Genomic DNA, 27,156 nt, shown 5'->3' on the forward strand with positions numbered 1-27,156 from the left:
GTGTGTGTGTTCAGGTAATTCATCCACCAAGACCGAAGGCTCCATGCTTTCAACCCATGAGACCAAAGACGACAGCAGGGAGGTGACGCGACCCAGCCGGCCTGCAGTGAGTTCACACACTGTGTACAACACACACACACACACACACACACACACTCACTCACTCACCGCGGTGACTTCACGCTCAGAAACACACTTTGTCGGGTTTTACTTTCATTTCACCTCATCGCGTCTGTACGTTACTCACAGAATCTAACGAAGGTTCTAGGGGTTCTTTACAAGGTTCCAGTGGTAATTGATGTCGGTCTCTGGGTTGTTTCAAAGGCTTTAATGGTCAACAGAAGGTTCTAGATGTCCTTTAGGTTGTTCCAGGGGTTAACCAGAAGGTTGACGTGGTCATTAAGGAGTTCTTCTGATGGATTTAGTAGTCAGTAAGAAAGTTCTAGAGGTACTTCAGGTTGTTCGCGGTGTTCTTGACATCATTATGTCTGCTCTAGGGTTGTTTAGAAAGTTCAAGTGGTCATTGAGGAGGTTCTAATGAGAAGGAAGGTTCTAGAGCTCCTTAAAGATGTTCTAGGGGTTATAGCAGTCCTAGGGGTTTGGGGGGGTCCTTCAGTTTGTTCTGGGGTTGTTTAGAAGGTTTGCTGGTCAATCAAGTGGTTCTACAAAGGGTTTTAGGAGCCAATAAGAAGGTTCTAGATGTTCTTTAGGTTGTTCCAGGGGTTGATCAGAAGGCTTGGGTGGTCTTTGAGGAGGTTGTAGATGTCCTCTAGGAGTTCTTGTGGGTCTCTTGGATGTCCCAACGTTCAGGGGGAAGGTTCTTCATGCAACTCAGGGAATGTAAATGGTCAATGAGAAGGGGGTAGAGGTACTGAGGGAGGTTCAGGGGGAAGGTCGGAGGTCATAATGGGTCAGTAAGGAGCTTCCAGGTCCTCCAGAAGTTCCTGGGGATTTTGGAGGCGTCATACGTCATTTGTGTTTATACTTGTCAATGAAAAGGTTGTAGATGTGGTTCAGAAGGTTCGGGGGTTTCTCCAGGTCCTCTGGGCTTCTACAGGAGGATGTAGTTGTTCTTTAAGAGCTCCTAGAGGACAGCGTTCACCGACACCATCAACAAAGTTAACGTCTGGAAGAAGATGTTCTTCAAACACACACACACACACACACACACACACACACACACACACACACGGGCAGACCGACTCTTCTCTCTGAACTAACCACGTTGCCGTTCACTGTCGCTCTTCTTCCTCTTTTCATCCTTGTTTCCTTCATCCCTCCTTCCATCTTCTCTCAGAGCTATAAGAAAGCTGTAGACGAGGTTAGTGACATTTTTCCTCCTCCACCCTGCAGCCCGTCTCCCGCCCCTCACAATCACTCTCTCTTTCTTCCCGTTCTCTCTCTCGTCAGGAGGAGTTGGTAAGATCACCTCCACCACCTCCACCTCAATCCCAGCTCCCTGTCACGTAACCTCTGACATGTCTTTAACAGTGAAAATGTGACTCCGCCCCCTCCTCCAGCCCTCTAACCTCTGACCCTTGACCCCCCGTCCTCCTGCTGCTCCCTCCTGCTCCGTATCACTGAATCACTGATGATGATGGTGATTCTCATGGTGTCTCTTCACAGATCTTAATGCTGCCAGATTCATAACGAGAACCAAAAGAACTGTGGACATGTCTGCTCCCGTAGACGCAGCTGTAACTGCCCTTCACCGCGGTTGCAGAGCGCATACGTGAAACTTATGACACCACATTTAAATCCGTTAGATCTTGGGGTTTTATTTGGATCTTCAAGATCAAATATTCCCTGGAGAGTTAAAGAAAAGAGATAAACAGTTCCTGGATCCGCCCCAGAATCCAATAGGTTCTTTCTTGGCCCATTTCACATCCTTGCAACAAGTTTCGTGGAAATCCGTTCTGTAGTTTTTTTGCTTAATCCTGCCGACACTAAATGCGGCTCGCCGCCGCCTGCGTGTCCTCTGGATGTACAGTACTGTGTACAGTATGTCAGCACACACACACGGGGATGATTCCTCCTCCGACGACTGTTCTGTGGTTTATTTATACTCTGATGAGCCTCAGCTCAACTCTCAACATGTCATTTAAAAATGTAAATTGCTTCCACGGCTAAATTACTTTTCATCGTCAACACTTTCAGCTTATTAAACACTTTACACATTAACACTGCGTGTGTGTGTATGTGTGTGTGCGTGCGTGATATCGATCTAAAATTTAATGAAGTGTCAAATCTCTCTTCCCACTTGAGTGCTGAGCTCCCACATTGACGCGTCCTTTGACCAAAAAACTAAATGAGATATCTATGTAATAAACATATTTCAGAGGCAGATGTCTTTAGACATCTGATTTAAAGTGACGAAAAAGGCTTTGAAAATGAATCTGCAACTATTTTGATAATGGTTAATTGTTTAAATGTCCAAAACATTATATTCAAAAATATATCAAGACATTTGATGACAGAACCTTAATTAATTACAATAATCATGTGATTAATTGACAAATTAATCAACAGATTTGAGGATTATGAAAATAATGAACTCTCCAATCAACCAGCAGATATGAAAGATGTTTAAAGCTGCAGTGTGTAATATCTAGATGAACTAATTCACAGAAATATAATGTCCATAACTCTGTGTTCATATATGAGTTAAATATAGTTCCATGAGGTGGACCGACCTCCGTGTGAGTCTCCATGTTTCTACCTAGTGTTGAATACGGTTGTTGAACTAAACGGTTCCAGAATACGTTGCGTTCACGTTGAAGAAAGACAGAAGGATAAAAACCACCGCGTTTAAAAAAATTTAATAAAACCTACGATTTAAAAATACAATACATGACGGACACTGGGGAAACATTCCTTCTGAAGTGAGTCGGGATCAGTCGTCCCCGACCGGCTCTGAGTGAAAACTTGACTGAACAAGATCACGACTTGGTTTACGATGTCTGTCTGTTTCCCGTCCGACAGGACCTGACGGCTCTGGCCAAAGAGCTGAGGGAGCTGCGACAGGGGGAGGAGACCAGCCGCCCGCCCGTCAAAGTGACGGACTACTCGTCGTCCAGCGATGAGTCGCACAGCAGCGAGGACGAGGAGGGAGAGGGCGGGGCCAGTGACGGAACGGTGGCGGTCAGCGACATACCGCGCATCATGTGAGTGGTAGACTTGAATGTCTGTCCCCCCCCCGACCAGTAGAGGGAGCTGGTTGAGGAACGAGGACATAAGACTTGAATAAAGAAGCACATTTAAAAGATTACAAGTCAAAACAATAAAAAAGTAAAACGTCGATGTCCGTCTTTCAGGCCGGCAGCGAGTCAAGGCCCGAACGATCCCTTTGGCTTGGGGGGAGGTCACAACGACTCCCTAGGCGACTCGTACGGAAACAGCTCCCAGGACAACACCCTGATGATGCGTGAGGTAAGCCGCCTCCCACTTATGACCTTTCCCTCCCAGGGTTTGACCCCAGAGCCTCGCTGACTCTGCAGAAAGCGACAGGCTTGGTGTGTGTGTGTGTGTGTGTGTGTGTGTGTGTGTGTGTGTGTGTGTGTCTGTGTGTGTGTGTGTGTGTGTGTGTGTGTGTGTGTGTCGAGTTGGAAGCCCCGAGGTCCAGTACCCACCCGCCCCTCCTTCTAAAACTCAACACAACCACAGAAACAAATGCACCCACACACAGCTGCAGCTCCCTCCTCCCTCCTCCCTCCTCCCTCGACCACCTGACCTGTCAATCACAGCCTCGCCACACATACGTGTGCCCCCCCCTCCCCCCTCTCTCTCTTTTTCCAGAAACACGGGGAACGGAGGCGGAGCTCTACCGCCAGCAATGGTTTCCTCGGCAACTCTAATCTGTTCCCTGGCAACGCCAATCTCCCCGATTTGGTGCAGCAAAGCGCCTCCCCCCTGGTCTCCCCTGGCGACGCCTCTGGGGCCCAAGTAGGTGGAGCGGCACCCAGATATCGCTCCCCCCCCCCCCAACCCCACACACCTGATCCTGACAGCGTCACCTGTTCACCTGTTCACCCTGGTACCCTGCTCCCCCCGTCACCCGCCCACAGACCTGCTCCTCGTCACCACCCGGGGATCTGGTGCTTTGTCCAGGCGGGAAATTAAACAGTAGCTCCCAGACGACCGTCGCTCCGGCCTCCGGAAGTTGCTCTCATCCTGGATTATGTTAAACTTCTTCTTATTTGTTCCAGTATAATAGTTTTACTATTGGTTTGTTAACGTGTCGCTATGCAAACGCCCCTGCTTCTGCGTGAACGCATCGGGGAATAACGGCTGACGTGTGATCGCTCGGCAGGACCGGGTCGTCATGGGGGATCGTGGGTATGTTGAACTTCGTGGTACAGGCCCGGGGGTAAAGTGTCAGATATGAGAAACCATATCTCAAATTACCACATTGAAATGTGACGTTAAACAAGAACTCTTCTGCTACTTATTAACAGTTAATCTACCGTTGAGCTGCTCGACTCGGCTTCGTTTCTCTTCGCATCAAAGAGAAACAGGATTTATGGGAAAATCCCCCAAAAAGACAACATGTGGCACTTTTAATTTCCTGCCCTGTCCCTTGTAGATCCCGTCCCGGCTTCTTCGGCTCCTGTGTTTCCCCCCTCGGATGGAACAGACTTGATTTCTTTCCCTCCCCTGCTCCGCTCGGTTGATCTCTCCCCCCCCCCCCCCCCCCCCCCCCCAGTTTTCCAGCCTCTGATCCAGAAAGAAATGGCTCAGCATAGAGACAGGTAGCTGACTTGATAAAGGAAAAACCCTGGGGTTCAGTTCTAAGTCCAAGTAAACGTGCACTGAGTTCCTCAGACCAGCGACACAAAGAGAGAAAGAAACCAACAACTTGTTTTAGTTGCTCATCGTGATCAGAGAGTCTCCACTGAACTGACACACGTCTTTCCTTTATATGACAGTTGCCTGCTTGGTTCAGTCCGTTGTCAGCGTGACTCAGCGTGACCTGTGTTTGTGTGATCGGCAGTATGCCATGGGAAGCGGCGGCGGCTCCAAGGCGTCCTTCACCCCGTTCGTCGACCCGCGGGTCTACGGAACCTCCCCGACCGACGACGACGACGACACCTCCGCCTCAGGTGCGTGGTTGTGTGAGGAAAGAAACAAGACGTTGCTTCGCAAAGTTTTTTCAGAGAGTCTGTCTGTGATGTTCACGTTGAACTGTGTCGCTGTCGCAGCGCTGTTTGCCGACGAGCTGCTGAAGCAGGAGCAGGAGCAGTTGAGGCTGAACGAGGCCAGAAAGATCTCCGTGGTCAACGTCAACCCCACCAACATCCGGCCGCACAGCGACACGCCCGAAATCCGCAAATACAAGAAACGCTTCAACTCGGAGATCCTCTGCGCAGCCCTCTGGGGTGAGAGGTCACGACACAGAACACCTCACAGCTATGATCCCTGTCATGATGAAGACACCGGCGAACGAGCAGTGTGTGTGTGTGTGTGTGTGTGTGTGTGTGTGTGTGTGTGTGTGTGTGTGTGTGTGTGTGTGTGTGTGTGTGTGTGTGTGTCTGTGTGTGTGTGTGTGTGTGTGTGTGTGTGTCTCTGTGTGTGTGTGTGTCTGTGTGTGTGTGTGTGTCTGTGTGTCTGTGTGTCTCTGTGTGTGTGTGTGTGTCTGTGTGTCTCTGTGTGTGTGTGTGTGTGTCTGTGTGTGTGTGTGTGTGTCTGTGTCTGTGTGTGTGTGTGTGTGTGTCTGTGTGTGTGTGTGTTCAGGAGTGAACCTGCTGGTGGGGACGGAGAACGGCCTGATGCTGCTGGACCGGAGCGGTCAGGGCAAAGTTTACAACCTGATCAACCGACGGCGCTTCCAGCAGATGGAGGTCCTGGAGGGACTCAACGTCCTGGTCACCATCTCAGGTTGGTTTTCCCTCTTCAGAGGCTGCGACCTCAACAGGCAGACGGTGGTGTTGATGGTGATGAGACACGTTCTACTGCCAAGAAGAAGCACCTGAAGAGTTCCTGTGGTCCGGACCTGCGCGGACACAATCAAACCCTGTTTTGGCCCAGATTTTCTGCAAAAAGCATTTTTCTAAAATGCTGTAGTTTAGTCAAGCTGCCGATGTTCAAATGTTTTGAGAAATTATTTCTTGCACAAAAAGGACTCCTTTATATTCCATCTTTCCAGTTTCAGCCTAGGGGGGCGGATCCAACAACTTTTGGAACTTTCTGAAACTGGCAATCCAAAGGAGATCAAACTTCTCCCTCTCGCTCTAAAAGAGTAAAGTCCAGAGTTTAAAGTTGTATTCAACCAATCGTAGGCCTCCCTCCTCTCGAACAGCTGCAAACATCAGTTCTTTCTCCTCAGCCTTCGCTGGAGAGCAGACTGAGAGAAGAGCTTCAAAAAGAGCTGCAGGTTGGACGGTCACTCGGTGGCTTCGTCTCGGCTGCTGCTGTTGAAAACCTTCAGCGTCTGAATCCACTGTTTTCATCGCTGCTTTACGTCGATCTCTCATCTGACACGCAGCGTTTTCCGACCTGCCTTTGGTTGCAGTTGTCTGAAGTACAGACAGAAAAACATAGAAAAAGCCTCATGAAAGTCGACGGCGTTGTTGATACTTCTGCCAGATGTGACTCTTCTCCTCTTGTGGTTGCCGCCGCCCACCGGACGGGATCTGGCTCTTTGTCCTGACGGAGCAATAAGTCACAGTGGGAGAGAGTTTGAACTGCAAGATCATTTTATCAGAACTGCTTAACTTGTTTTGTTTTTTTGATTTGCTCCAAACCAGGCAAGAAGAACAAGCTGCGTGTTTACTACCTGTCCTGGCTCAGGAACCGGATACTACACAATGACCCTGAAGTGGAGAAGAAGCAGGGCTGGATCACCGTGGGAGAGCTGGAGGGCTGTGTGCACTACAAAGTCGGTAAGAAAACCTGTTCCTGTGCGTTTTGAGGACACGGACCTGATTACACACCACGCTATGGGGGACCCCACCTCCAGAGGTTAAAAAAAAATCTTGTTTTTCCATTGTAGGCTAAGGGTGAGGTGTGAAATACAGAGAACAGTTGGGATTTTCACAGATGCATGAAAACAGTCACACGTTTCCATAGAAACCAGGATACATCCGATGTTTTTAAACAGCAGCCTCTTCGCTTCACATCTGCCCGTTGTCCACTTCGCTCCGCTCTGTTCTGCAGTGAAGTACGAGAGGATTAAATTCCTGGTGATTGCCCTGAAGAACGCCGTCGAGATCTACGCCTGGGCGCCTAAACCGTACCACAAGTTCATGGCCTTCAAGGTAAAAGTTACAGTTTGGCGAACGCGCATTCAAAAGACCCTATGGTCGCGTCGTGTCAAGGACCTTCTTTTGGCAAGTTGAAATGAATAATCCCTCGTTCTCAGTCGTTCACGGAGCTGCAGCATCGCCCCCTGCTGGTCGACCTGACTGTGGAGGAGGGACAGAGGCTGAAGGTCATCTACGGCTCCAGTGTGGGCTTCCACGTCATCGATGTGGACTCTGGCAACCCCTACGACATCTACATCCCTTCACATGTAAGAGTGTGCATGTGTGCGTGTGCGTGTGCGTGTGTGCGTGTGTGCGCGCGTGTGCGTGCGTGTGTGTGTGTGAGACTTCAGTGGATTCCAGGAACCAAACACAAGCGGCACTTGAATCCCAGGTTGTGCCACTGACACTTTTCAGACTCATACCAACCCCTCGTGATTCCGTGAGCTTCTGTCTGAGCTCTTCTCGGGTTGGACTTCAAATCTCACTGAGCCACTAAAGTGTTGAGCCCAAATCCTCAGATCGTCCCCTTGTGGTCGATGCAGCACCTGAGGGTTGAACCAAGACTTCAAAACTCCAACAGTCGTCCCCCCACTTGACTCTTTGAGACCTTTGATCACGGGCCGTTTTGAGCATCGTCTCAGTCCCTTTTGTTTCTGTCCCTCGGACCCACGACCTGAAAAGCTCAAGTCAGAGGGTTCTGTTTGAAGGAACCATTGGGACCAGGTCCGGGTGGGTTCAATCCTCAGGCCTCCTGATCCCTGTGAAGGATGAGGGGTAAGAAATAGAGCCCAAGTGTATCAGGGAATAGATGAACTACACTGAAGTTCTGAGGTCTTTGCTTCAATTCTTTATCAATTATCTGATATTATAATTCTGAAACTTAACATTGAGGAGCTCCATGGGTCCAACCAACTAGCTCATGGTGTTAGAAGAGGGTTTGGAAGATCTGAGGTTGTGACATTTGAAGTACAACACTCAGAAGGAAGATGTCAAGTGGCATTGTGGGTTTTAAGGTGGAAGAATTTTGTAGGTATATTCATTTAAATAAGTTTGATTTTAATCAAAGTAATGTTTCACGCCATCGTGAGTGAAGTTAGAGGAACGGATGAGAGGATTGATAAGTGATCGACTGAATTAATGGATGAGTGAGTGAGTGAGCGATGGAGGCGGTGTCCTCCTCTTACCCTTGTCTGGTTACAGTCAGACAGGGACGGAGACGGTAACCACAGCAACCGCCTCACTCATGAATCACGCTGTGCTCATGTCTGTTTCCATGGCGATTGCGAGGAGCGGGAGACTCTATTGTTGCAGCAGTTTCTTCTCTCTCCGGGTGGGGAGGGGAGGGAGGGAGGGGAGGGGGGGTTACGGCAGCTCCTAACCCCCCCCCTGCCCCCGCCCCCCACCCCTGCCCCCACCTCATCCAACCCCCTCCCTCCCGTGTGTCGCCCCGGCAGATTCAGGGTCAGGTGACCCCGCACGCCATCGTGGTTCTGCCCAGGACGGACGGCATGGAGATGCTGCTGTGCTACGAGGACGAGGGCGTCTACGTCAACACCTACGGACGCATCACCAAAGACGTGGTGCTGCAGTGGGGCGAGATGCCCACCTCCGTCGGTACGTCATCCAATCAGCTCGCTTCTCCCCCTGACCCCCTCTGACCTCTGACCTCTGTAGGCCGTCCTCAGCAGATCATCTTTCACCCTCACTATCCACCATGACCCTTCTCTCTCTCTCGGTCGCACCTGTAGACACGAAGCCACGCCTCTCGTCTCACCTGTCGTCGTCACGACTTCTTGAAGGGATACAACTTTTGGGGGGGAAATTAAATTTGGCGACTGCTCAACTTTACTATAAGTGATGAGAACACGCCGCACGTCATCGATAAATCCGCTCGCCGCGTCGTGGTAACACGTTCAGAGACAATACTTTACTTTATAAAAATACAGTACGGTACGGAGGTGTGGAGCCTCACAGGAGAAGGTTCTTGGTCTGAATCCAGGCTCCGACCATCCAGGGCCTTTCTGTGTGGAGTTTGCCTGTTCTCTCCAGTTCTCTCCAGTTCTCTCCAGTTCTCTCCAGTTCTCTCCGGGTTCCGCCCTCAGTCCAACCACAGATTGGGCTTTAGGTCAATTCCTTATTGAACCACAGGTGTGAATGAGACAGTGAATGGTTGTTTGTCTCCGTGATTGGCCGGTGGCCGGTCCAGGGTGAACCGCTCCTCTCAGCGGTAAAGATAACAGATGGATAGGTGTAAAACATAAGCAAAGGGAATTTGTGTCACTCGGTTCGCAGTAGTTTCACTTGAAATGTTAAATGTTACATTCCCTTGGGACCTGTACGACGATGATCGTTAGTACAGCACTAACCGGACGTGAGCTGTCGCTGTCGGTATTCTCATCACTTCACAGAAAAGTCGACCGTAGAGCGCGAGAACCCAAAAACTCACTGTATCCCTTTAATGTCAAGTGTTATATATTCATATATTCAATATTCATCTTCTGCATGAATTGACAACAACACGTCCCACAGAGCATTACCCTCGACCCCTCAACCCCTCGACCCATCGACCCCTCGACCCCCGCCCCATGACCCCTCGACCCCCGCCCCCATGACCCCTCGACCCCCGCCCCCATGACCCCTCGACCCATCGACCCCATGACCCCTCGACCCCCGCCCCCATGACCCCTCGACCCATCGACCCCTTGACCCCCGCCCCCGAAGACCCCTCGAACCCCTCGCCCCCCGCCCCCATGACCCCTCGACCCATCGGCCCCTCGACCCCCGCCCCCATGACCCCTCGACCCATCGACCCCTTGACCCCCGCCCCCGAAGACCCCTCGAACCCCTCGCCCCCCGCCCCCATGACCCCTCGACCCATCGGCCCCTCGACCCCCGCCCCCATGACCCCTCGACCCCTCGACCCCTCGCCTCACACTGACTCATACAGACTCTCTCACACTCTTTACTTTCTCATACACAGGACAGACAGTAAATATTTGCAATATCTTTCTAAGCGTTGGGGGAAATGCTCGCGTGTTGTTTTATCTGTCCTCTTGTTCTGTGTGAGTATGAACTGTGAAATATTTTTGATTTCATCCTTGATTGCGTGAGCTTAGGGAAAAAAAAGAAAAAAAAGAACCTCACAAAGGTTCCGCAGCCTGAGAGTGAAAGACGAAGGCTCTTCATTAGAGTTCACTTCACTCTGCTCTGAATCAATCGATTATTTATTAGTGTACACGCCACGTGATGATGATGATGATGATGATGATGATGAGGAAACGGAGCACGGCCGAGCACATCAAGGATGGATCTTGGATCTTTATGATCCGAGTCAAAACCAAAAGTGTGACTTGTGTTGGTGTGTTACTGTACGTGTGGCGTTCTGTGTGTGGACATCGTCTCCTGTTGACATGTCTGTTTGTATTCTACTGTCTGACCAGAGTTTCTCACAGCCAAGCCCCGCCCCCACAGCTCCCAGACAAAAACAAGAAAAACCTTCATGGCCGCGATTTTTGATCCCCCCGTCCTCAGCAAGCGGCATCAACCTTAAAAATATATTTTTTACAACATGCAAGCAGGTGAACCGGGGCACAAGCACCTGGAGCCACTTGAAACCAAAGTCCCGCTGCCCGACAACCACCAGGAGGCCGAGGCCGTCGCCCTGTGGATCTGCATCGAGGTTCCGCTGCGTGTGACGTGTTTCCAAGTTTACTCACTTCAAACCGAAAAGCAGACGTACAAATGTTAATACTTAGTAATGGACCTTTTTCACGTCCACGCTTCCACCTGCCAAAAACAAGGATTGTCCTTCCAAACGGATTGGCTGTACATTTGGTGGTTTTTCAAAGATTCCAATTTCTAAAAGTGGCTGCAGTGAGACATTGAAGCTGCCAGTGGTCATCTAACATTCCCTGCTGCTGATGCGTCCGATCTAAAGTCTTCCTGCTCCAGTAAATCATTTCAATCAAAGCAACAGAGAGCCAGCGAGCGGGCGTGTCCGTTGTTCTTTGACGGCATCTTTTTTCCCAACGCCAAGCGTCTCCTCGCACGAAGAGCTCGGAGGTCGCGGTCGCTCACCCGGAAACTGCTGCAATAATTCTTCCTCCCGGAGCCTCGAGGTGTGACTGGCTTGGGTGTGAGACAGGTGCTGAGTCTTCTCCTGTCCAACCCCCCCCCCCCCCCCCCCCCCCCCGTGCGTGTGTGCGTGTGTGTGTGCGTGTGTGTGTGTGTGTGCGTGTGTGTGTGTGTGTGCGTGTGTGCATGTGTGTGTTCCCCCCCCCTCCTGCAGCCTACATCCACTCCAACCAGATCATGGGCTGGGGAGAGAAGGCCATTGAGATCCGCTCCGTGGAGACGGGACACCTCGATGGAGTTTTCATGCACAAGCGAGCTCAGCGACTGAAGTTCCTCTCGGAGAGGAACGACAAGGTGAGTCACCTGGAGATCGATGAGACTCAGAACTTCTTCAGGGATTCGCCCCTGTTACCTTTTCATTTAGATTATAATAAACTACAGTGACGCCACATCTCTCACACACACACTCATAGGAATCAGTCCCCTGGATATGCCTGATTGTTCCATCAAGATCCATCAAAATATTTTAAAGAAAATATACAATACGGACGACAGCAAAAAATACAGAAAAACTAATGAATGAAACGAATCAGCTGCCAGTTGTGTAAATCTTTTCTTCGTTCAATCCTCCCTTGTTTACACTGAACTGTGTGAAACGCTTTCACATTGTGCTTCTTCACAAATTAAAGTTCTCAACCTTTGAAAATGCTGAGTCATTTATTTAAAAAAAAAAAAAATTAGTAAATTGTAAATCCTCAGAAAAAAGAAAAAAAGATGAAACAATTAAAAAATCATGTTTGGTTTCATACTCATGGTCCTTTTTTTTCTCTGGTGCGTCACCTATAAAGCAAAAATAAAAGTTGATTATTATTATTACTATTTAATATTTAATGTGATGATGTTGTGGCTTGATATCGAGCATCAGAATAACCGCTGGCATCTCCACACGCTGTCTCTCTGTCTCTCTCTCTCTCTCTCTCTCAGGTTTTCTTTGCCTCTGTGCGTTCAGGAGGCAGCAGCCAAGTCTTCTTCATGACCCTCAACAGAAGCTCCATGATGAACTGGTAACCCCCTCCTCCTCTTCCTCGTCCTCGTCTTCACTCTGACCACCGGCCACCACCACCAGGAGAGAGGGACGGAGGGATGTGTGTGTGTGTGTGTGTGTGTGTGTGTGTGTGTGTGTGTGTGTGTGTGTGTGTGTGTGTGTGTGTGTGTGTGTGTGTGTGTGTGTGTGTGTGTGTGTGTGTGTGTGTGTGTGTGTGTGTGTGTGTGTGTGCGTGTGTGTGTGTGGAGGATAAACAACGAGCTGCTGAACCGACGATTGTGCAACTACAGGGAGCGTTGACCCACAGGAGTGCGGACGCCTTCACCTTCCTCTGTGGACTGCTCCATCCGGACGGCGGTTGCTTCTGAGAAGGACAGTGACGACCGTGACGAGTAGCCTTTGACCTTCCCCACGTGCGAGTGGCCTGTGGGAGAAGTTCTTCTGTGTAGCACATCAACGATCCTCTCACAGGGCGTTCACACTGCGAGTATTGAATCAGACGTCTTCTGCTGCGCTGTCGCAGTGAATGAGAATTAGTTTCCTTGGTAGCAGGGGTGAACAAAAAGACTTCCTGGTCCTAATAGTGGATGCAACTGTTTTTTTTTAAGTAAAATTACTTTGGAGGCAACTCAAGAGTAAATCCACACTAAGCCGGATGAAGTGGGGGGGCGGGTTACGATTCGGCCTCGTCTCCGCACTGAGCTGAACTGTGTTGTTCCTCGGCCACTGGACAACATACGGGGAGAAAAGTCAAGTGTGACGACATCGAGACGACAAGCGAAGGTTCGTCTACACTGGGGGACTTGTCGGGGGGGGGGGGGGCTGAGCCGCACAAGGTTTTGACAATCGCGCGAGAGAACCGGGGTGAAAATCAAACCGCCGTGTGACACATCCGAAAACACACACGTGACGCAACCGATCGACGCGCGGAATGAAATTTACAAGAAAACGCGCCGGACCAATGTCACTGCTCAGTAAAATGAGAACCGACGACTCCACCGTCGCCACTTCCTCGCTGATTTTCCCTCGTTCATGACATCTTCAGATCGACTCCTAACCTCACCTGGTTTAGTGTGGAAACAAAACTACTCTGAGCCTGAAGCCAAATGTTGAACTCAGATAATAATATCGCTCATTGTCGTCGTCGTCTTCTGAAACACGTCTTGAACGACAGGTCGACTGAAACTCAGCGGATGTTTTTCTGGACTAACATCTTGTAGCAAAAAACCCTTTTGAAATGGCTTCTCTTTTTCGCCGTCGGATGTTTTTTCGTCGTGAAGCAAAAAAGAACAAAACAAAAAAACGCCCGATTGCAGCGGAAATTCACCGACCATGAAAAGAGGCCGCTGGTCGTCGCCCTGCCGTCGATGACAGTCGTGACCCGCCGTGTCCCCGTGACGGCGGCGTCTGAAGGCACATCCTCGACGCGGCTGCTGAAACTCCGTCTGTGTCGCTTCCACGTTGAAAAGGAAAAGGCGCCGTTTGGCGTCACGGGGGGGAAAACGAGTCCGCCGTGGCGACAGGCGTCCTGGGATATTTCTGTTTCGGGGGGAAGGAAGATTGTAGATATTTGTATTATTGCTGCAACAGCAACACGATAACAAAACAAAACGATTCTCAAAGGAAGAACTTGACCGTAGAGTAGATGCCAACTTCTGGGACTTTTTACTTTTGCTGCTGCTCTTTGTCCTCCACCTCCTCCTGCTGTCTGTGCACTGCACTCGTGTAAATACTCACTTCAATGTTTCAGGACAGACTTTCACAAAACAGGTGGAGGGAAGAAAAGAAAAAAGACAGTCTTGCTTCTTATCTTTCTTTCTTTTTCCCACCAGACCTCCTGTGAATCTGTCCGTCCTGTAGTTTCTGACCGGTCGACGGCGACTTACACAAATGTTTAACTTTGGCTTGTGACAGGTCACTCTTTCTTTTTCTTTTTAACTCTGTCGTCCATCGCCGTCTACTTAGTTGTACGTTTTGCATGGTGACATAGGCCTTTTTTACCTGTCGTCACTTGTTAGGAATTGTAAGTTTAAGGCAATACACTGGCAGGTCTGACTGTAGAAGCTGGACGGGGGAGAGACAACACTTTTTGAAATGAATAACCTTGCTTAGCACCTGGGCTTTAATCTTGTAAGAAACACACTGGATTACTTCCCATTTTCCATTGAATTTTATATTATAACCTCTTTTCCTCTTTTTTTTTCTTATAAAGAGCGAGCGGGACTACGGATGCCATTCGCTATTTTTTGGCGCGGGGGGTTTGACGATGGTCTGTGAACGCTTCTGTTGGTGGGGTTGGCGACGAGAGAGAAAACAGTTTGTCTCTTGCTTGATATGTTTTAAATTTTTCATCCATCTCAAAGGATGCGATTGGCCAGCTGAAGCCTTTTACATGTGCAGGATGTTAAACCAATCAACACCCTGTGAATAAAGGTCAGGAGGCGGAGGCAGTTTGAGAAACCACAGACTAAAAAAAGTATATATATATATATATATATATACTGTATATATATATACTGTAAGAATTTTCGTTCTGATGATATCTTACTAATCATTTTAGAGAAAGACAAAAAAATACTGTTCACTTATTAAAGCTTAGTTGTCTTTCTACAGAATAGAGAACATAGCTATAAGAATTTCTAAAAAAAAAAAAAATACAATGTTTTTATCGTGGTTTTATTTGTATTTGTATTTCAATTTTTGTATCAAGACTGTGAACGTATGTACGGCGGTCAGCCTGTGAGCGCGCGTGTGTGTGTAGGCAAGCAGGATCTGTGTGTGTGTGTGTGTGTGTGTGTGTGTGTGTGTGTGGGCACATGTGCGTGGCATGCGTGTGAGTGTATGTTTTCACCTCGTCTGAATCACCTGAATCCGTCAAAAAGACAACCTCGGTCTTGGTAACACACATCTGTGATGTTGGAAAATTGTACAATAAATGTCCTCTCCCTGTACAGCAGCAGAATCTGCCCCGCTCTCGTTCTTTCACGTCTTGTTGACAGGCTGTCAAACACTCCTGCACGGTATGGATCACCTACACAATCATACAATGAGTACAAGCAAAGTTGTCATAGACAAATGAAGGATTTTGTTTCAACAACCATAAAGATGTGGGCACATTGTTTATTCATATTTGTATGGAAGCCCTGAGAGGTAAAAAAAAATAAAATTAATTACCATCTTGGTTTTTGAAACCAGATGCAACCATATTTGCAAGAGGAGGAGCAAGGGGGCGTGTCCTGACAGAGCTCGTCCACCTACACCTGCAACCACACACCTATTGGACGGCACCAGCTGTCAATCATACTGTGTCCACGCCCCCACGTTTTCATTTGTGACTGTAAATGGACCCTAATGTACAAAATTAACATGTATTGAAGAAAACTTGAAGCTAGAGATTGAACCATAAACTCCTCAGTAAAATGTTTTGCTGACGTTATGAATGAAGTGAGAAGTAGAGTCGCCCTCTGCTGGTCAGGACAGAGAATACAGGATTTCACACTTCCGCATTGGCTTCACTTGCCGGAACCTGGTGACTACATCACTTTTTTTCTACAGTTTATGCCTGAGAAGGAAGAAGAAGTAAACACCTGCATAAAATGTTGGGTTTGTTGTTATACTCGTTGCGCCCTGCTCTAAATGTGACCAAAAGCGTTGATGTGTTCCTCCAGGAAAACATGGCTGTATTAACTTACAGTAGGAAGTTGAATGAAGTGCATCAAGTTGTACTAAAGTTCAGTACTTTAATAAAAGAAAACTAATCAAAATGAACACGAATACATAAATACAAAGACATTGTTGCTCACAAAGTGATTTTCCTACAGAAATATGAATTATCCACTATGCAATAATCAACATTAACGAATCAAATTTACCTTAAATAATTCAGATATTAAAATAAGATTGAAAGTAAATAAAATAACAATAATGAAAAAATATATATGAGAATACACTGGTATTAGTCAGTCAAGAATTTGTTTTTTATCTTTGCAATGCATTTGTGAAGTGCAGTACTTGCTCTACTGTTGTACAGTTACTTTTACATGGAGGACAATAATGTGAATACGTTTTCCACGTTGCATTTGTAAAATAAATGAAGTTAATAAATTGTAGTAAATTAGTGGTTGCAGGGGGGGGGTGCAACTTTCACTGGGACCCAAAAGAGACGCGTCCCGCCGCCGGTCCTGCTGTTCTCTGGACGCCCCGTGTTGAGGGGAGCGGAAAAAACAGCTGGCGGGTTGCCAGGTTTGCCTCGGACCTGGCAACCCTTTCTGCCAGTGCTGCCACCCACCGGAACACTCCCCCCGCCCCCCCCTCCCTCCCCCCGCTCCTTTCTCTACGGATGCTGCAGTGAAGTTTGCCGCGCATGCGCACTCTCGCTCCTCTTTTCCTTGGAAGGTAAGTGTGGCATGGCGCGTGTTTCTGCCTTGCGGGGGATAAACGCAGGACTTTACCGACTGTTTGCGTGAACGGCCCGCGGACCCGGAGGCGCCAAAGTGGCCGCGTAGCGTCCCCGGGGGAAGGGACCGCGCGGAGGAGTTGGGCGGCACGGGGGCGAGCGGGCAGGGTGTGGGTGTCCGCGGTCGATGTAGCGGTGCCAGGCTTGAATCAAAGAGACACGCGGCCTGCGGCGGCGCGCTCCGCTGGGAGTCGCTCGTCCTTCTCCGGCCGCCGCTGCGTGTTTCTCTCTGCCCCTCCTCCGAGCTCCACATGTCCCCCGACGCTGTGAATATAATAATACAAATTCATCCTCCATCACGCGCGCGGTCGATGGTTAGCTCGAGCTGTCGGGCGCTAGCATGACGCGCTGGCTAACACACGGCGAGATAACGGTTCTGTGGGCGGACGAGCGGCGGCCGCTCGGTGGTGAACCGGCCTGCGCACGGAGCGAGTCTATTAATCACGAGTTATTAATAAACATCAGCGCGGGACAACTGAGCTAACGACGCCGTGTGCAGCGCGAGTTGTCGGCGAGCTGTGTCCCGTTATGTGGCGCTGCCGAACTCGTGAAGCACAGGCCGGCTAACTGGTCCCGGCTAGCTGGTCCCGGCTAACTGGTCCCGGCTAGCGCGTCGGAGGAACCAGCTCTTATGAAGGATGATTAGAATAAAGTGATGGATTATATTTATATGAACCTCGACCACCCACAGGCCGTGAGGTCCCTGGTGGTCACTTGTGTTGTCAGTTCGGACGGGGCTCCGCGGGGGGGGGGGGGGGGGGTCGGCCGCTCGGGGACCAGCCGGCCTCGTGCTACTCTCTCCGGCGCCGCGTGTCCGCGTCACGTCGGTGTAAGGTTTAGATTTATTTTTAAAACGGGTTTAAATTAACCTGCGGGACGATGCCACCACCCCCCCCCCCGCCCCGATCTCGCGATAGCGGCCAGCGAGGCAGCACCGTGCTGGGCCCTGCGGAGCGACCCCATCACCCGGGGGGGGGGCACTTTGACTCACTCCACCCAGATTATAGAAAATTAGAATTACAATTTGGAGGAGCCAGTGCGTGGTGACTTGGGTGTTTTCTGCTGGTTATGAGCATTACATCATTTGCTGAATGATCATTTTCATACATTTCTTCACCTCCATCGACTTTGAGACAGAAATCAGGCGACATTTCTTTAATCATCTCAACAGAAGCCACAGATGATTTTGTCGTTGTCTGACAATTTTGATTTCATTTCATCCAAAGACACATCAATGCTTTCAGGAATCGGTGCCCCGTCTGTAGAATGTAAAATCAGCTCACAGAGACTTTGTTGTGTCACGTCTTGAATGAATATAGTTAATCATATTGCCAAAACCACATTTGTTTTTAAGAGACAAATTGATTGAGGCGGGTGGCGTTTTAATTTCATGAACCTACGATGCATCGTTGCGTTCAGAAATCAATGTTTGCTGTGCAGTAAAAACAAGACGTGCTCATTTGGTGGAATATCTCACGTCTTCGAACGTCCAAGACGCTTTAGCACCCTAAGAAGTGTTGGATCATGTTGTTCCTGTGAGTGGACGCCCCGTCCAGAAGTTTAGATTGTAATGAAATGCGTCTCTCTCCGCAGCGCCCCAAACCCATCGCACCATGGCAGATTCCGACCTCGACTTCCAGACCGGCGAGTCCGGCGCCTCCGCCACCTTCCCCATGCAGTGCTCCGCCCTGCGCAAGAACGGCCACGTGGTGCTGAAGGGACGTCCCTGCAAAATTGTGGAAATGTCCACCTCCAAGACTGGCAAGCACGGACATGCTAAGGTAGAGTTACGCTTTCAAAGAGTGAAAGCAGTTGAAAGTGCTTTAAATAGTTTGGAAGGAGAAATGAACTTGACCCAGTAACTAACCCTCGTTCCATTATACCCTGGAACTCGGGTTTATCGTTCCAGTATGATCTCGCGACTCGGATTACGCCCCTCCGAGTCGGAACAATACCCACCCGACTTCCCGTGTCCGAGCTCCGAGGTATAATGGAACGCAGCATGGAGTCTACAAAATTTGCCGACCAGTCTGAGCCAAGTGGTTTGAAGTGTTGGCGACGTTGGTAAAGACTCAGAGTCCTTATCTTTTCAGTCTCCTTATCTTTTTGTCTTTAAACACCATGTTGCTCATGGACTTTGACTTCCGCTGTGGCTCGGTCACTAAAAGGAAGAATGAGAGGGGGGGGGGGGGGGGGGGGGGGTGTGTGTGTGTGTGTGTGTGTGTGTGTGTGTGTGTGTGTGTGTGTGTGTGTGTGTGTGTGTGTGTGTGTGTGTGTGTGTGTGTCCATTAAATTCCGCACCGTTTGTATCGGATTCGACAGATTTTTACGACTCATTTTGGGATTTAAAAATTCCCCTTTTAACATTATTTGAAGTTTTACTGGTTTACTTGTGATTTCTTTTATCTCCTCACCTGCACAGATTTTCCTGAAACACTTTTTTTTTGGACATCCAACTAAACCAACTTGTCTCCTGCAGGTTAACATGGTTGGCATTGACATCTTCACCAACAAGAAATATGAAGATATGTGCCCCTCCACCCACAACATGGATGTTCCTGCTATCAAGAGATTAGACTACCAGGTAACGCCGGCGGCGCCAAAACTTTCCTCTGGAGCTTTGTGTCACGCGAGTGTCACAGCGACATGTGACCACTGAACGACTAAGGTCACAGTTGGTTCAGATGATAAATTATGACTGACTAGCATCGAAATCTTGAATATTCACTTGCTAGTTTTTGCTGACGAAACGTGACGGTTTAAAATATGTAGATTTGTGGTCAGAATTTACCAGGGAAAAATGTGCCCCTTTATCTGATGGCGGTGTCTCTTTCCGGTCAGTATTATACTTTATTGATTCATCTTTAAAAGTTACTTCACATTTACCCCGGTCGCCTTATTCTGGACACAGTGGTCCTCTGTCCAGCGATGCTGCCAAACTGACGATGTATTGTCACACTAACATTTCTGTGAACAAACGCTATATTGGCACTTTTTAATTATGAGTGTTTATTAAACGCATATTTACAGAAACAGTTGTTTGGGTTACAGATAGAGCTGAAACAGTTAATTGATTAGTAATCGACTTTAAAATTAATCCCCAACTATTTCATATTTAGTAGTTTTTATGAAAAGTGTCAAAATTCTCTGATTTCAGCTTCTTAAATGTGAATATGTTCTGGTTTCTTTGCTCCTCTGTGACAGTAAACTGAATATATTTGCTGTGGACAAAACAGCATCTTGGTGGTTTTGGGTGCTGCTGACTACTCCTCAATCTTTTTTGGTCAGAAAATTGTTTTAAAAAGTCCAAAACCCAAAGATTCGGTTTACATGTCAGTGATTGAAAGAAAAAGAAGAGAGAAAGTTCGGTGTTTGTTACTTGAGGAATAATAAATTATTATTAATGGTTGCAGGTCAGCTCCTGACCCACTCCAGCCACACAACTTAGCTTTTTTAACACAAACTATTTTCTCAAGTCTTTGTTGGCCCAATTTAAATGCTCAAATAACCACCGCCAACATCAGACTCTGCTAAAAGTCAAAAATCAGAATTAATTTAAATCTTTTTCACTCATTCTGAAGCTTTAAAGTCGTCGTCTCTGAGCCCTTAATAAAAGACTTGAGCTGACATCAGTGAGCAGTTTCTTAATATCTGCTGAGGCTGCTCAGTGAAAACTGTTACACACATTTAGTTTTTTATTAAACAAAACCACAAACTCCTGCATCAAATTATGAAGACCTCAGGAGCATCATAAACTGATTTACACTGTAGCATGAGTCGCGTTTATGGCAGAGATTTCTCAAATATCTCAGCCTCTACAAATTGTTTAACTGGTGAACTTAGTGTCTTGTTTTTATTTTGATTAGTACTGATCCACAGAAAATATCTCAAACGGTTTCATCTTTTGCTTTGTGTAATGCTACTTTGATTTTAAGATAGTACAAATATTAATATAAAGTGTAACTGTTGCAGCTCTCAATATGAACAAGGACATTTAAGGATGTAGAAGATGTCCCTACTGATGTTGTTGGAAAAACATGGTTGAGTCAGACGTACTCGTCATTCGCCTTACTCTGCTTTATCGAAATGAATAACTTGTATCAGGCCAGTCGGTTCATAACGGATGCGTCTCTTTCTCTTTCCCAGTTGGTGAACATCAACGAAAGCTACATGTCCTTGATGGGCGACAACGGAGAAGTCAGGGAGGACCTGCGTGTCCCCGAGAGCGACATCGGCAAGGAGATTGAGGCCAAGTTTGAAGCGGGCGAGGATTTCCTGGTGAGTGTCGAACTTTGGCCGGTACCACCCACAAAAAAAATATATATATATATATATATATATATATATATATAAATGTAGATTTGAGATGATTAGAAGTGTTGACCCGACGGCCCCGTGTTCTCTCCGCAGGTCACCGTGCTCTGTGCCATGGGGGAGGAATGTGCCGTCGCCACCAAGGTCTTGCCCATCAAATAAGGGAGACGGGAAGACTTTGCTGCCCGCGGCAACAAGCACCGCCCACAAACCAGTCTCTTGCATTCTCATTGGATCTGTCACCAAAGCGTCGGCCTTCACAGACAACCTCAAATCATTCTGTTGTGATTTCTCATCATCGAATCTTATTTTCTCCTCCCACCCCCAGTTTTTTTTTTTTTTTTTTTTTTTGGGGTTTCTCCTTCTCATTGCTGTCGGGAATGTTCCAGCGCGGCTCGCTGCGTGGGTCCTCATCACTGAAGTTTCTGTTTGGCAACAATCTACTTTATATAAAAACAACTTCAAAAAAAAATAACCATCGGTTGCTCATTCCTGCTTATTTTTTATTTTATTTTTTGGCCTTAAATGTGTTTTGGTTCTGCCGCTCGCATTCCTGAATGTTCAAAAACAACAACATCAATGGGATTCAGCTTTTGTATGATTATTTTTTAATATTCTTTAGGTTGAATATAGCAGGGGTGTAAAACCTTTTAGATGGGGAGGGAGGGAGGGAGGGTCGCCCCCCTGTAGATACTAACTCCCAGTTTAGATTGTCCCACTAGCGGCCATCTTGCTTCCCAGCTCCGCCTTCCCTCTGGTTCCGGAGTGAATCGGATGCGACAAGGTCTCGATTTCCTCCCGGTGGCTGGGATCGGTGGTGGCCAGCACTTACGAGCACTTGAAGTCCACTCAGCATGTCAAACCTCTAAAAAGCAAGAAACGAGTGATTTTTTGTTGTTGTTGGTTCCTTACTTTTTTCCCTCCTTTTCCTTCGATTCCCCCAAAAACCGAAACAAACTTCAGTGATTCACAGTCATGATGCCGGTCTCTTGTCCGAGCAGGAGTTTGAGTGGCGCTCACGCCTCTCGTCCTCCGGGCCAGTCGAGGGCTGACCCGGCCACCCCCCGGTACAAAAGGGAGAGTTGTGTTTTGTTTTGAGGCGGAGTGTGTGTGTGTGTATATGTGTGTGTGAGCGGTGTGGGGCCTCCGCAAAGAAGAATGTGAGGCGGTTTGCAGTGAGGCGTGTTTCTTTTTGAAGGGACTCCATCGTGGTCCGGGGGGAGGGTGGTTGGAGTTGCAAAACTTTTTGTTCACTCGCGGCCTTTGTCACCTGACTGGAGATGGCAAAAAAATAAAAATTATGAAACAAATGGACAAAAACTGCAAACTACGTCTTGTCTGGTTTTGTTTCCACCGTGAACCTGTTCTCCGGGGGGCAAAAGAACATAAGTGCTCCGGCCTTCGTTGAAAGATCGACTTGGTTCTCAAGTCGCTTCTAAAAATAGGTGTTCACTTGTGTAACAGGTGAAAAGTGTCGCGTGTCAAACGGCTCTTTACTAATTCATGAGAAGAACATTCAGATCAAACGTGCACAGAACGTCCTCGTCAGCAAGTCGTGTTGCTGGTTAAACTTTTATATAGATATATTGAGACTTTCAACTTTCCCTTTACTTCTTCCTGTCACGTTCCTCAGAAACGAGACCGAACAAAATGCAGGAAATATGTGACTGAAATCTAGTTCAGCTGAAATACGAAATATTTTTTTATTTCTTTCACTCAAGTGACGACCAAAACTACTGGAAAATATAAAATGGACCTTTACACATGGTTTCTTTATACGCAGTGTGGAAAAGAATGGAATTAGATTTTTTGGAAAAATGTTTTTTTCTAGGGATGTAACGTTGGAAGTTTCAATATTTGAATATCAATCCGCACATCACAATCGACTTTCCGGAGAAATTGTTTGTATGAAGTGCAACATAACATAGTCAGAATGTAATTTATTTACTTATAATATATAAAATAACTTGGTAATTTATGTAATATTTATTTCATTCTGGGGGAAGCCTGGAATTTTGGAATTGGAACTGTTGCAGGAACCCAGTTTACATCAACAGTTGCAGGATATGGATTCAAATGATGAATTAGTATAATAAGTCCATACAGTCATATCATCTGCTGCTGAGGCGTTAGAGCGCGGCTGTAAAAGGCAGTGGTTTTTTTTATTATGTTTGTGGAAATAAACGAAAAGTATAATAATAAAGATGGTGCGGCAGCTCAGTCTGTAGTAGCAGATGCTAAAGATAAAGTATAAGAACATATCTGTAGTTATTAAATAAATTGTCTCCAGCTCACAGTGGCCAACATGACGAAAACTAAAATGGAAGCTGAACATTTCACGACACTTTTCTTTTGTTGTGTGTGTGTGTGTGTGTGTGTGTGTGTGTGTTATATGTGGTTATAGCAATTCAGCTGAATGGACGAGGATGGTGTGTGTGTGTGTGTGTGTCCAATGATTGACCAGGCTCAGCAGGTTTTATTATCCCGCTGTGTTTGAGCTGTACCTGACCTTTGGACTCACAGCTGCTCTCACAGATGCTCAACACAACAACCTGCAAAAAAAAACTTCAGTGTTAAACATCGACAGTTAATCAATAATAATCAAAAATAATAATAATAAATAAATAAATACATGTTACGGTGCTGAACGGAAGTTCCAGATTCCATGTTTGTTTTATTTTCTGCCGTGTCGCTGGACTTCACCATATATGGTCAGGGCGGGGGCGGGCGTTCCAGGTTCCAGTAGGCGTGGCGCTACGTACCACGTCACTGCTGCGTCACCTCCTGCTCCTCCTTTCCGGTCCGATCCCAACATGGCGCCGGTGAGTTCCAGCGAGCTGCTGCTCAGTGTCACTCAGTTTCACGTTTTTGTCTCTTTCCTCTGCGGGTTTTCGGGTTTATTTCATTTACCGTACCGAATAAACTCATGTGTTGTGCGGTTCTGTATTAAAAACGTAATATTTATTTTGCGCTGTATGCGTTTTCACTCATCGTTGCGTGCACGTGCTCCATTCGTTTTTTCTCTGACACGAGACTCCATTGAAAAGTAAGTGTCGTGTAAAACAATCGGTGGTTTTCTCGACAACGGTTGTGAAACTTGTTATTTACGGTCATTTCTCGTGTACCCGGAGGTTATTTGGTTAATTCGGCTTCATCGTATTCATAAGCTAACTGAAATATATCCAGAAAAACTACTAACAAATGTCCGATTCAAGGGGACTCGGGAAAGTGGCCTCACAAGCTCAAGTATGTTTGTTTTGGATAAATAATTTTTATTCATCATATTTCACCAGAGAAGAAGAAAAAACATTGCTTGTGTTGCCACTGCGTGTGTAGACAAATTAAACCAGAAACGAAATAATTTGTTTGATAATTAGTAGAATCCGACCGATATGGGTTTCTGTGGACTGAGATAGATCTATATCTATAGATCTGTATCTATAGATCTGTATCATCTGTATCTATAGACCGATCTATAGATCTGTATCTATAGATAGATCTGTATCTATAGATCTGTATCTATAGATGTGTGTGTATATATATATATATATATATATATATATATATATATATATATATATAGATAGATATGTGGTTGTGTATATAGATATGTAAAAGGATAAAGGAATGCTCATTTTGTCACTACACATCAGTTAACATTTTAAATTGAGAAAAACTTTCTTTTTTTCAAAATTATTGTTAATGTGTCTGGTAACACTTTATACAACTTAAGAAAAGTAAATAGTAGTAAATAATTTGTGTTAAATATTAGAGCCTGACCGATATATTGTTCCAGCTCTCAAATGTGCATTTACATTTTACATTTAACGTAAAATAAATGTTTATTTTCTTATTTCAAGTTCTATATATTTGGTTGTAATTGTGTGGTTTTTAAATAAAAATTATAACAAAAAAGTTTATGGTTAAACTTAAATATCAATCTTTGTCATAAAGGTTTGATTAAAAAATCCATATTGGTCGGGCTTTATTTAAGATATTGGACTCATCAGAAAAAATGCTTTTACGGAAGTTAAAAAATACAAAAGTTGTATGTAAATAAATGTATTGTAAATACTACAGGATTCGGGGGAAGATCATAATTTAAAAAAGAAAACAAATAGATTTTATTCAGAACCTGAAGCACGAGAGTGGGTCATTAGAGATCTTATTGTCTTCACGTGTAGCAGAGTTAAAGTCCTATCAGATGTTCTGTTACAGACACACACACACACACACACACACACACACACACACACACACTACGTGGATTCTGATCCTATCGCTGGTGTTTTTCTCGTCGCAGCTGAAACCGAAGAGACCGACTGTCAGTAGAAAGTCCAAGAAGGGAGCTGCCTGGAAGTTCACCTTGGACCTGACCCACCCCGTGGAGGATGGGATCCTGGACTCTGCCAACTTTGTACGTTTTCAGGGATTTTTTCAAATTAATTTGTAGGAAAAAAACACCCGTCTTGTAATCAGTTGTTATTATTATGATTTTTTGAGCAAGTTGGTGTTAGTGATCTTTGCGAGGGGCTAACGCCGCGTCTGGACTAGGGCTCCCTTCCCTAGCTCCGAATTGACTAGGGTTCCCTTCCCTAGTGCGTCACTGTGCTCTGTTCAATAGGAGTCCTTCCTCAAGGAGAGGATCAAGGTCAACGGGAAGACGGGGAATCTGGGCGGCGTCGTCCAGGTCGGCCGCATGAAGAACAAGATCAACGTCACGTCTGAGAAGCAGTTCTCCAAAAGGTGAGACACCTCGACTCCAGAGGAAGTGGAAAAATCTGTTGAACATGAAAATGACCCTCTCTCTCCCTATTAACCTCCTCAGGTATCTGAAGTACCTGACGAAGAAGTACCTGAAGAAGAACAACCTGCGTGACTGGCTCCGGGTGGTGGCGTCGGACAAGGAGACGTACGAGCTGCGCTACTTCCAGATCAGTCAGGACGACGAGGAGTCGGAGGCAGACGAGTGAACGCGACTTGTGTCTGTGTGACGGCAGCTTGAAGAAAATAAATGTGGGAAAAATAAACTTTTCTGTCCTGGTTTTTATTTTGCTGTCTGCTTTTTAAAAAGATAAAACTCCTGAAGGTTCAGTCACGAGGAACCACAGAGCTCTTACTGGTACCTGATGGTTTTGGTTTGATGGGTCCTGGGACAGAAAACGTTGCCATCCGGTCTGAAAAGATGATTTTCATGAGAATTAATGTCTGACGGCAGCAGTTCACTAAATGGCCGCTAGGCGGTGTTACATACTCAGTGAATAACGCTCACAAGCTCCTGTCAGCTACAACGAACACGAAAATACACGTAACATCCCGATAAATACTTTAAACACAAACAGGCTTTAACAGAGTGTCTGCAGATTCCTAAAACTCAAGGTTTTTAATTACGGTGACTCTTGTATGAATTGCAATGTTGGTCTGATTCATTATTTTCTTTCAGTTGCAGAATCTGAAGGTGTAAAAGCCTTAAAACCAAAAAACCATCTCCAACTCTGGACACTGAACAGAAAACCTGATGACATCTCGGTTATTCTGTCATCTCTGCAAATGTCTTCTAGTCTTAACTCCTTGTGATGAGTTAACTGACCTTTTGTAAAAATCACTGGTCCGACAGATGAAATGTTTTTTTTATATTGTAGAATTCAACAGTAGCAAAAACTAATTATAGATCCGGAATCTTTTCGCTTAAACAGAAAAGGATGTTTTGCTTTGCCACTGTTCTTTCTGTCTGTGTGTGTGTGTGTGTTTGGATCCGCTCCCATCGACTCATCTGTTGTGTATAAAGGATGTATGCTCAGGAATGCCTCCACCTTCAGCTGCTGTGCAGTCGACATCGAGTCTTCATGCGACGATTCACACAGACGGTGGATTTGATCTCGTATACGCGTTTAAAAACACACAAAAAGAAATGTCCATAACCTAATCTAAAGCACATTCTTGTCACCTGAATTTAGGGGACTTTCATATTTCAGTCGGATTAGATCAGTCTCCTGAAGTCGAAAATATATTTAGTAGTTTTTCTG

At 46.6% G+C, this 27,156-nt stretch overlaps 3 protein-coding genes across 3 annotated transcripts in view; all 3 read left to right on the forward strand.

The window, feature by feature from the left end:
• tnikb (TRAF2 and NCK interacting kinase b) overlaps positions 1-15,316 on the forward strand; it is a 33,812-nt gene extending 18,496 nt beyond the window's left edge. The window contains 13 exon segments of the mRNA XM_035618962.2: positions 15-106; positions 2,983-3,164; positions 3,315-3,429; positions 3,796-3,942; positions 4,991-5,099; positions 5,199-5,375; positions 5,731-5,874; positions 6,744-6,878; positions 7,153-7,253; positions 7,358-7,507; positions 8,696-8,855; positions 11,530-11,669; positions 12,300-15,316. Coding sequence (XP_035474855.2) covers positions 15-106; positions 2,983-3,164; positions 3,315-3,429; positions 3,796-3,942; positions 4,991-5,099; positions 5,199-5,375; positions 5,731-5,874; positions 6,744-6,878; positions 7,153-7,253; positions 7,358-7,507; positions 8,696-8,855; positions 11,530-11,669; positions 12,300-12,383 — 1,736 coding nt within the window. The 3' untranslated portion in view covers positions 12,384-15,316.
• Positions 15,317-16,671: 1,355 nt separating this feature from the next.
• On the forward strand, positions 16,672-22,457 carry LOC118291221 (eukaryotic translation initiation factor 5A-1-like). Its single transcript, XM_035619281.2, has 5 exons — positions 16,672-16,755; positions 18,410-18,597; positions 19,296-19,400; positions 20,963-21,094; positions 21,227-22,457. Exons 2-5 carry the CDS (start codon positions 18,430-18,432, stop codon positions 21,290-21,292), a joined length of 471 nt encoding a protein of 156 aa, XP_035475174.2. The 5' UTR covers positions 16,672-16,755; positions 18,410-18,429; the 3' UTR covers positions 21,293-22,457.
• Positions 22,458-23,829: 1,372 nt separating this feature from the next.
• On the forward strand, positions 23,830-26,160 carry rpl22l1 (ribosomal protein L22-like 1). The gene is made up of 4 exons (XM_035619282.1): positions 23,830-23,952; positions 25,434-25,547; positions 25,755-25,876; positions 25,959-26,160. Exons 1-4 carry the CDS (start codon positions 23,839-23,841, stop codon positions 26,101-26,103), a joined length of 495 nt encoding a protein of 164 aa, XP_035475175.1. The 5' UTR covers positions 23,830-23,838; the 3' UTR covers positions 26,104-26,160.
• The last annotated feature ends 996 nt before the right edge of the window (positions 26,161-27,156 follow it).

Source organism: Scophthalmus maximus, chromosome 21, assembly GCF_022379125.1.
Source record: "Scophthalmus maximus strain ysfricsl-2021 chromosome 21, ASM2237912v1, whole genome shotgun sequence".
Taxonomy (NCBI): Eukaryota; Metazoa; Chordata; class Actinopteri; order Pleuronectiformes; family Scophthalmidae; genus Scophthalmus; species Scophthalmus maximus.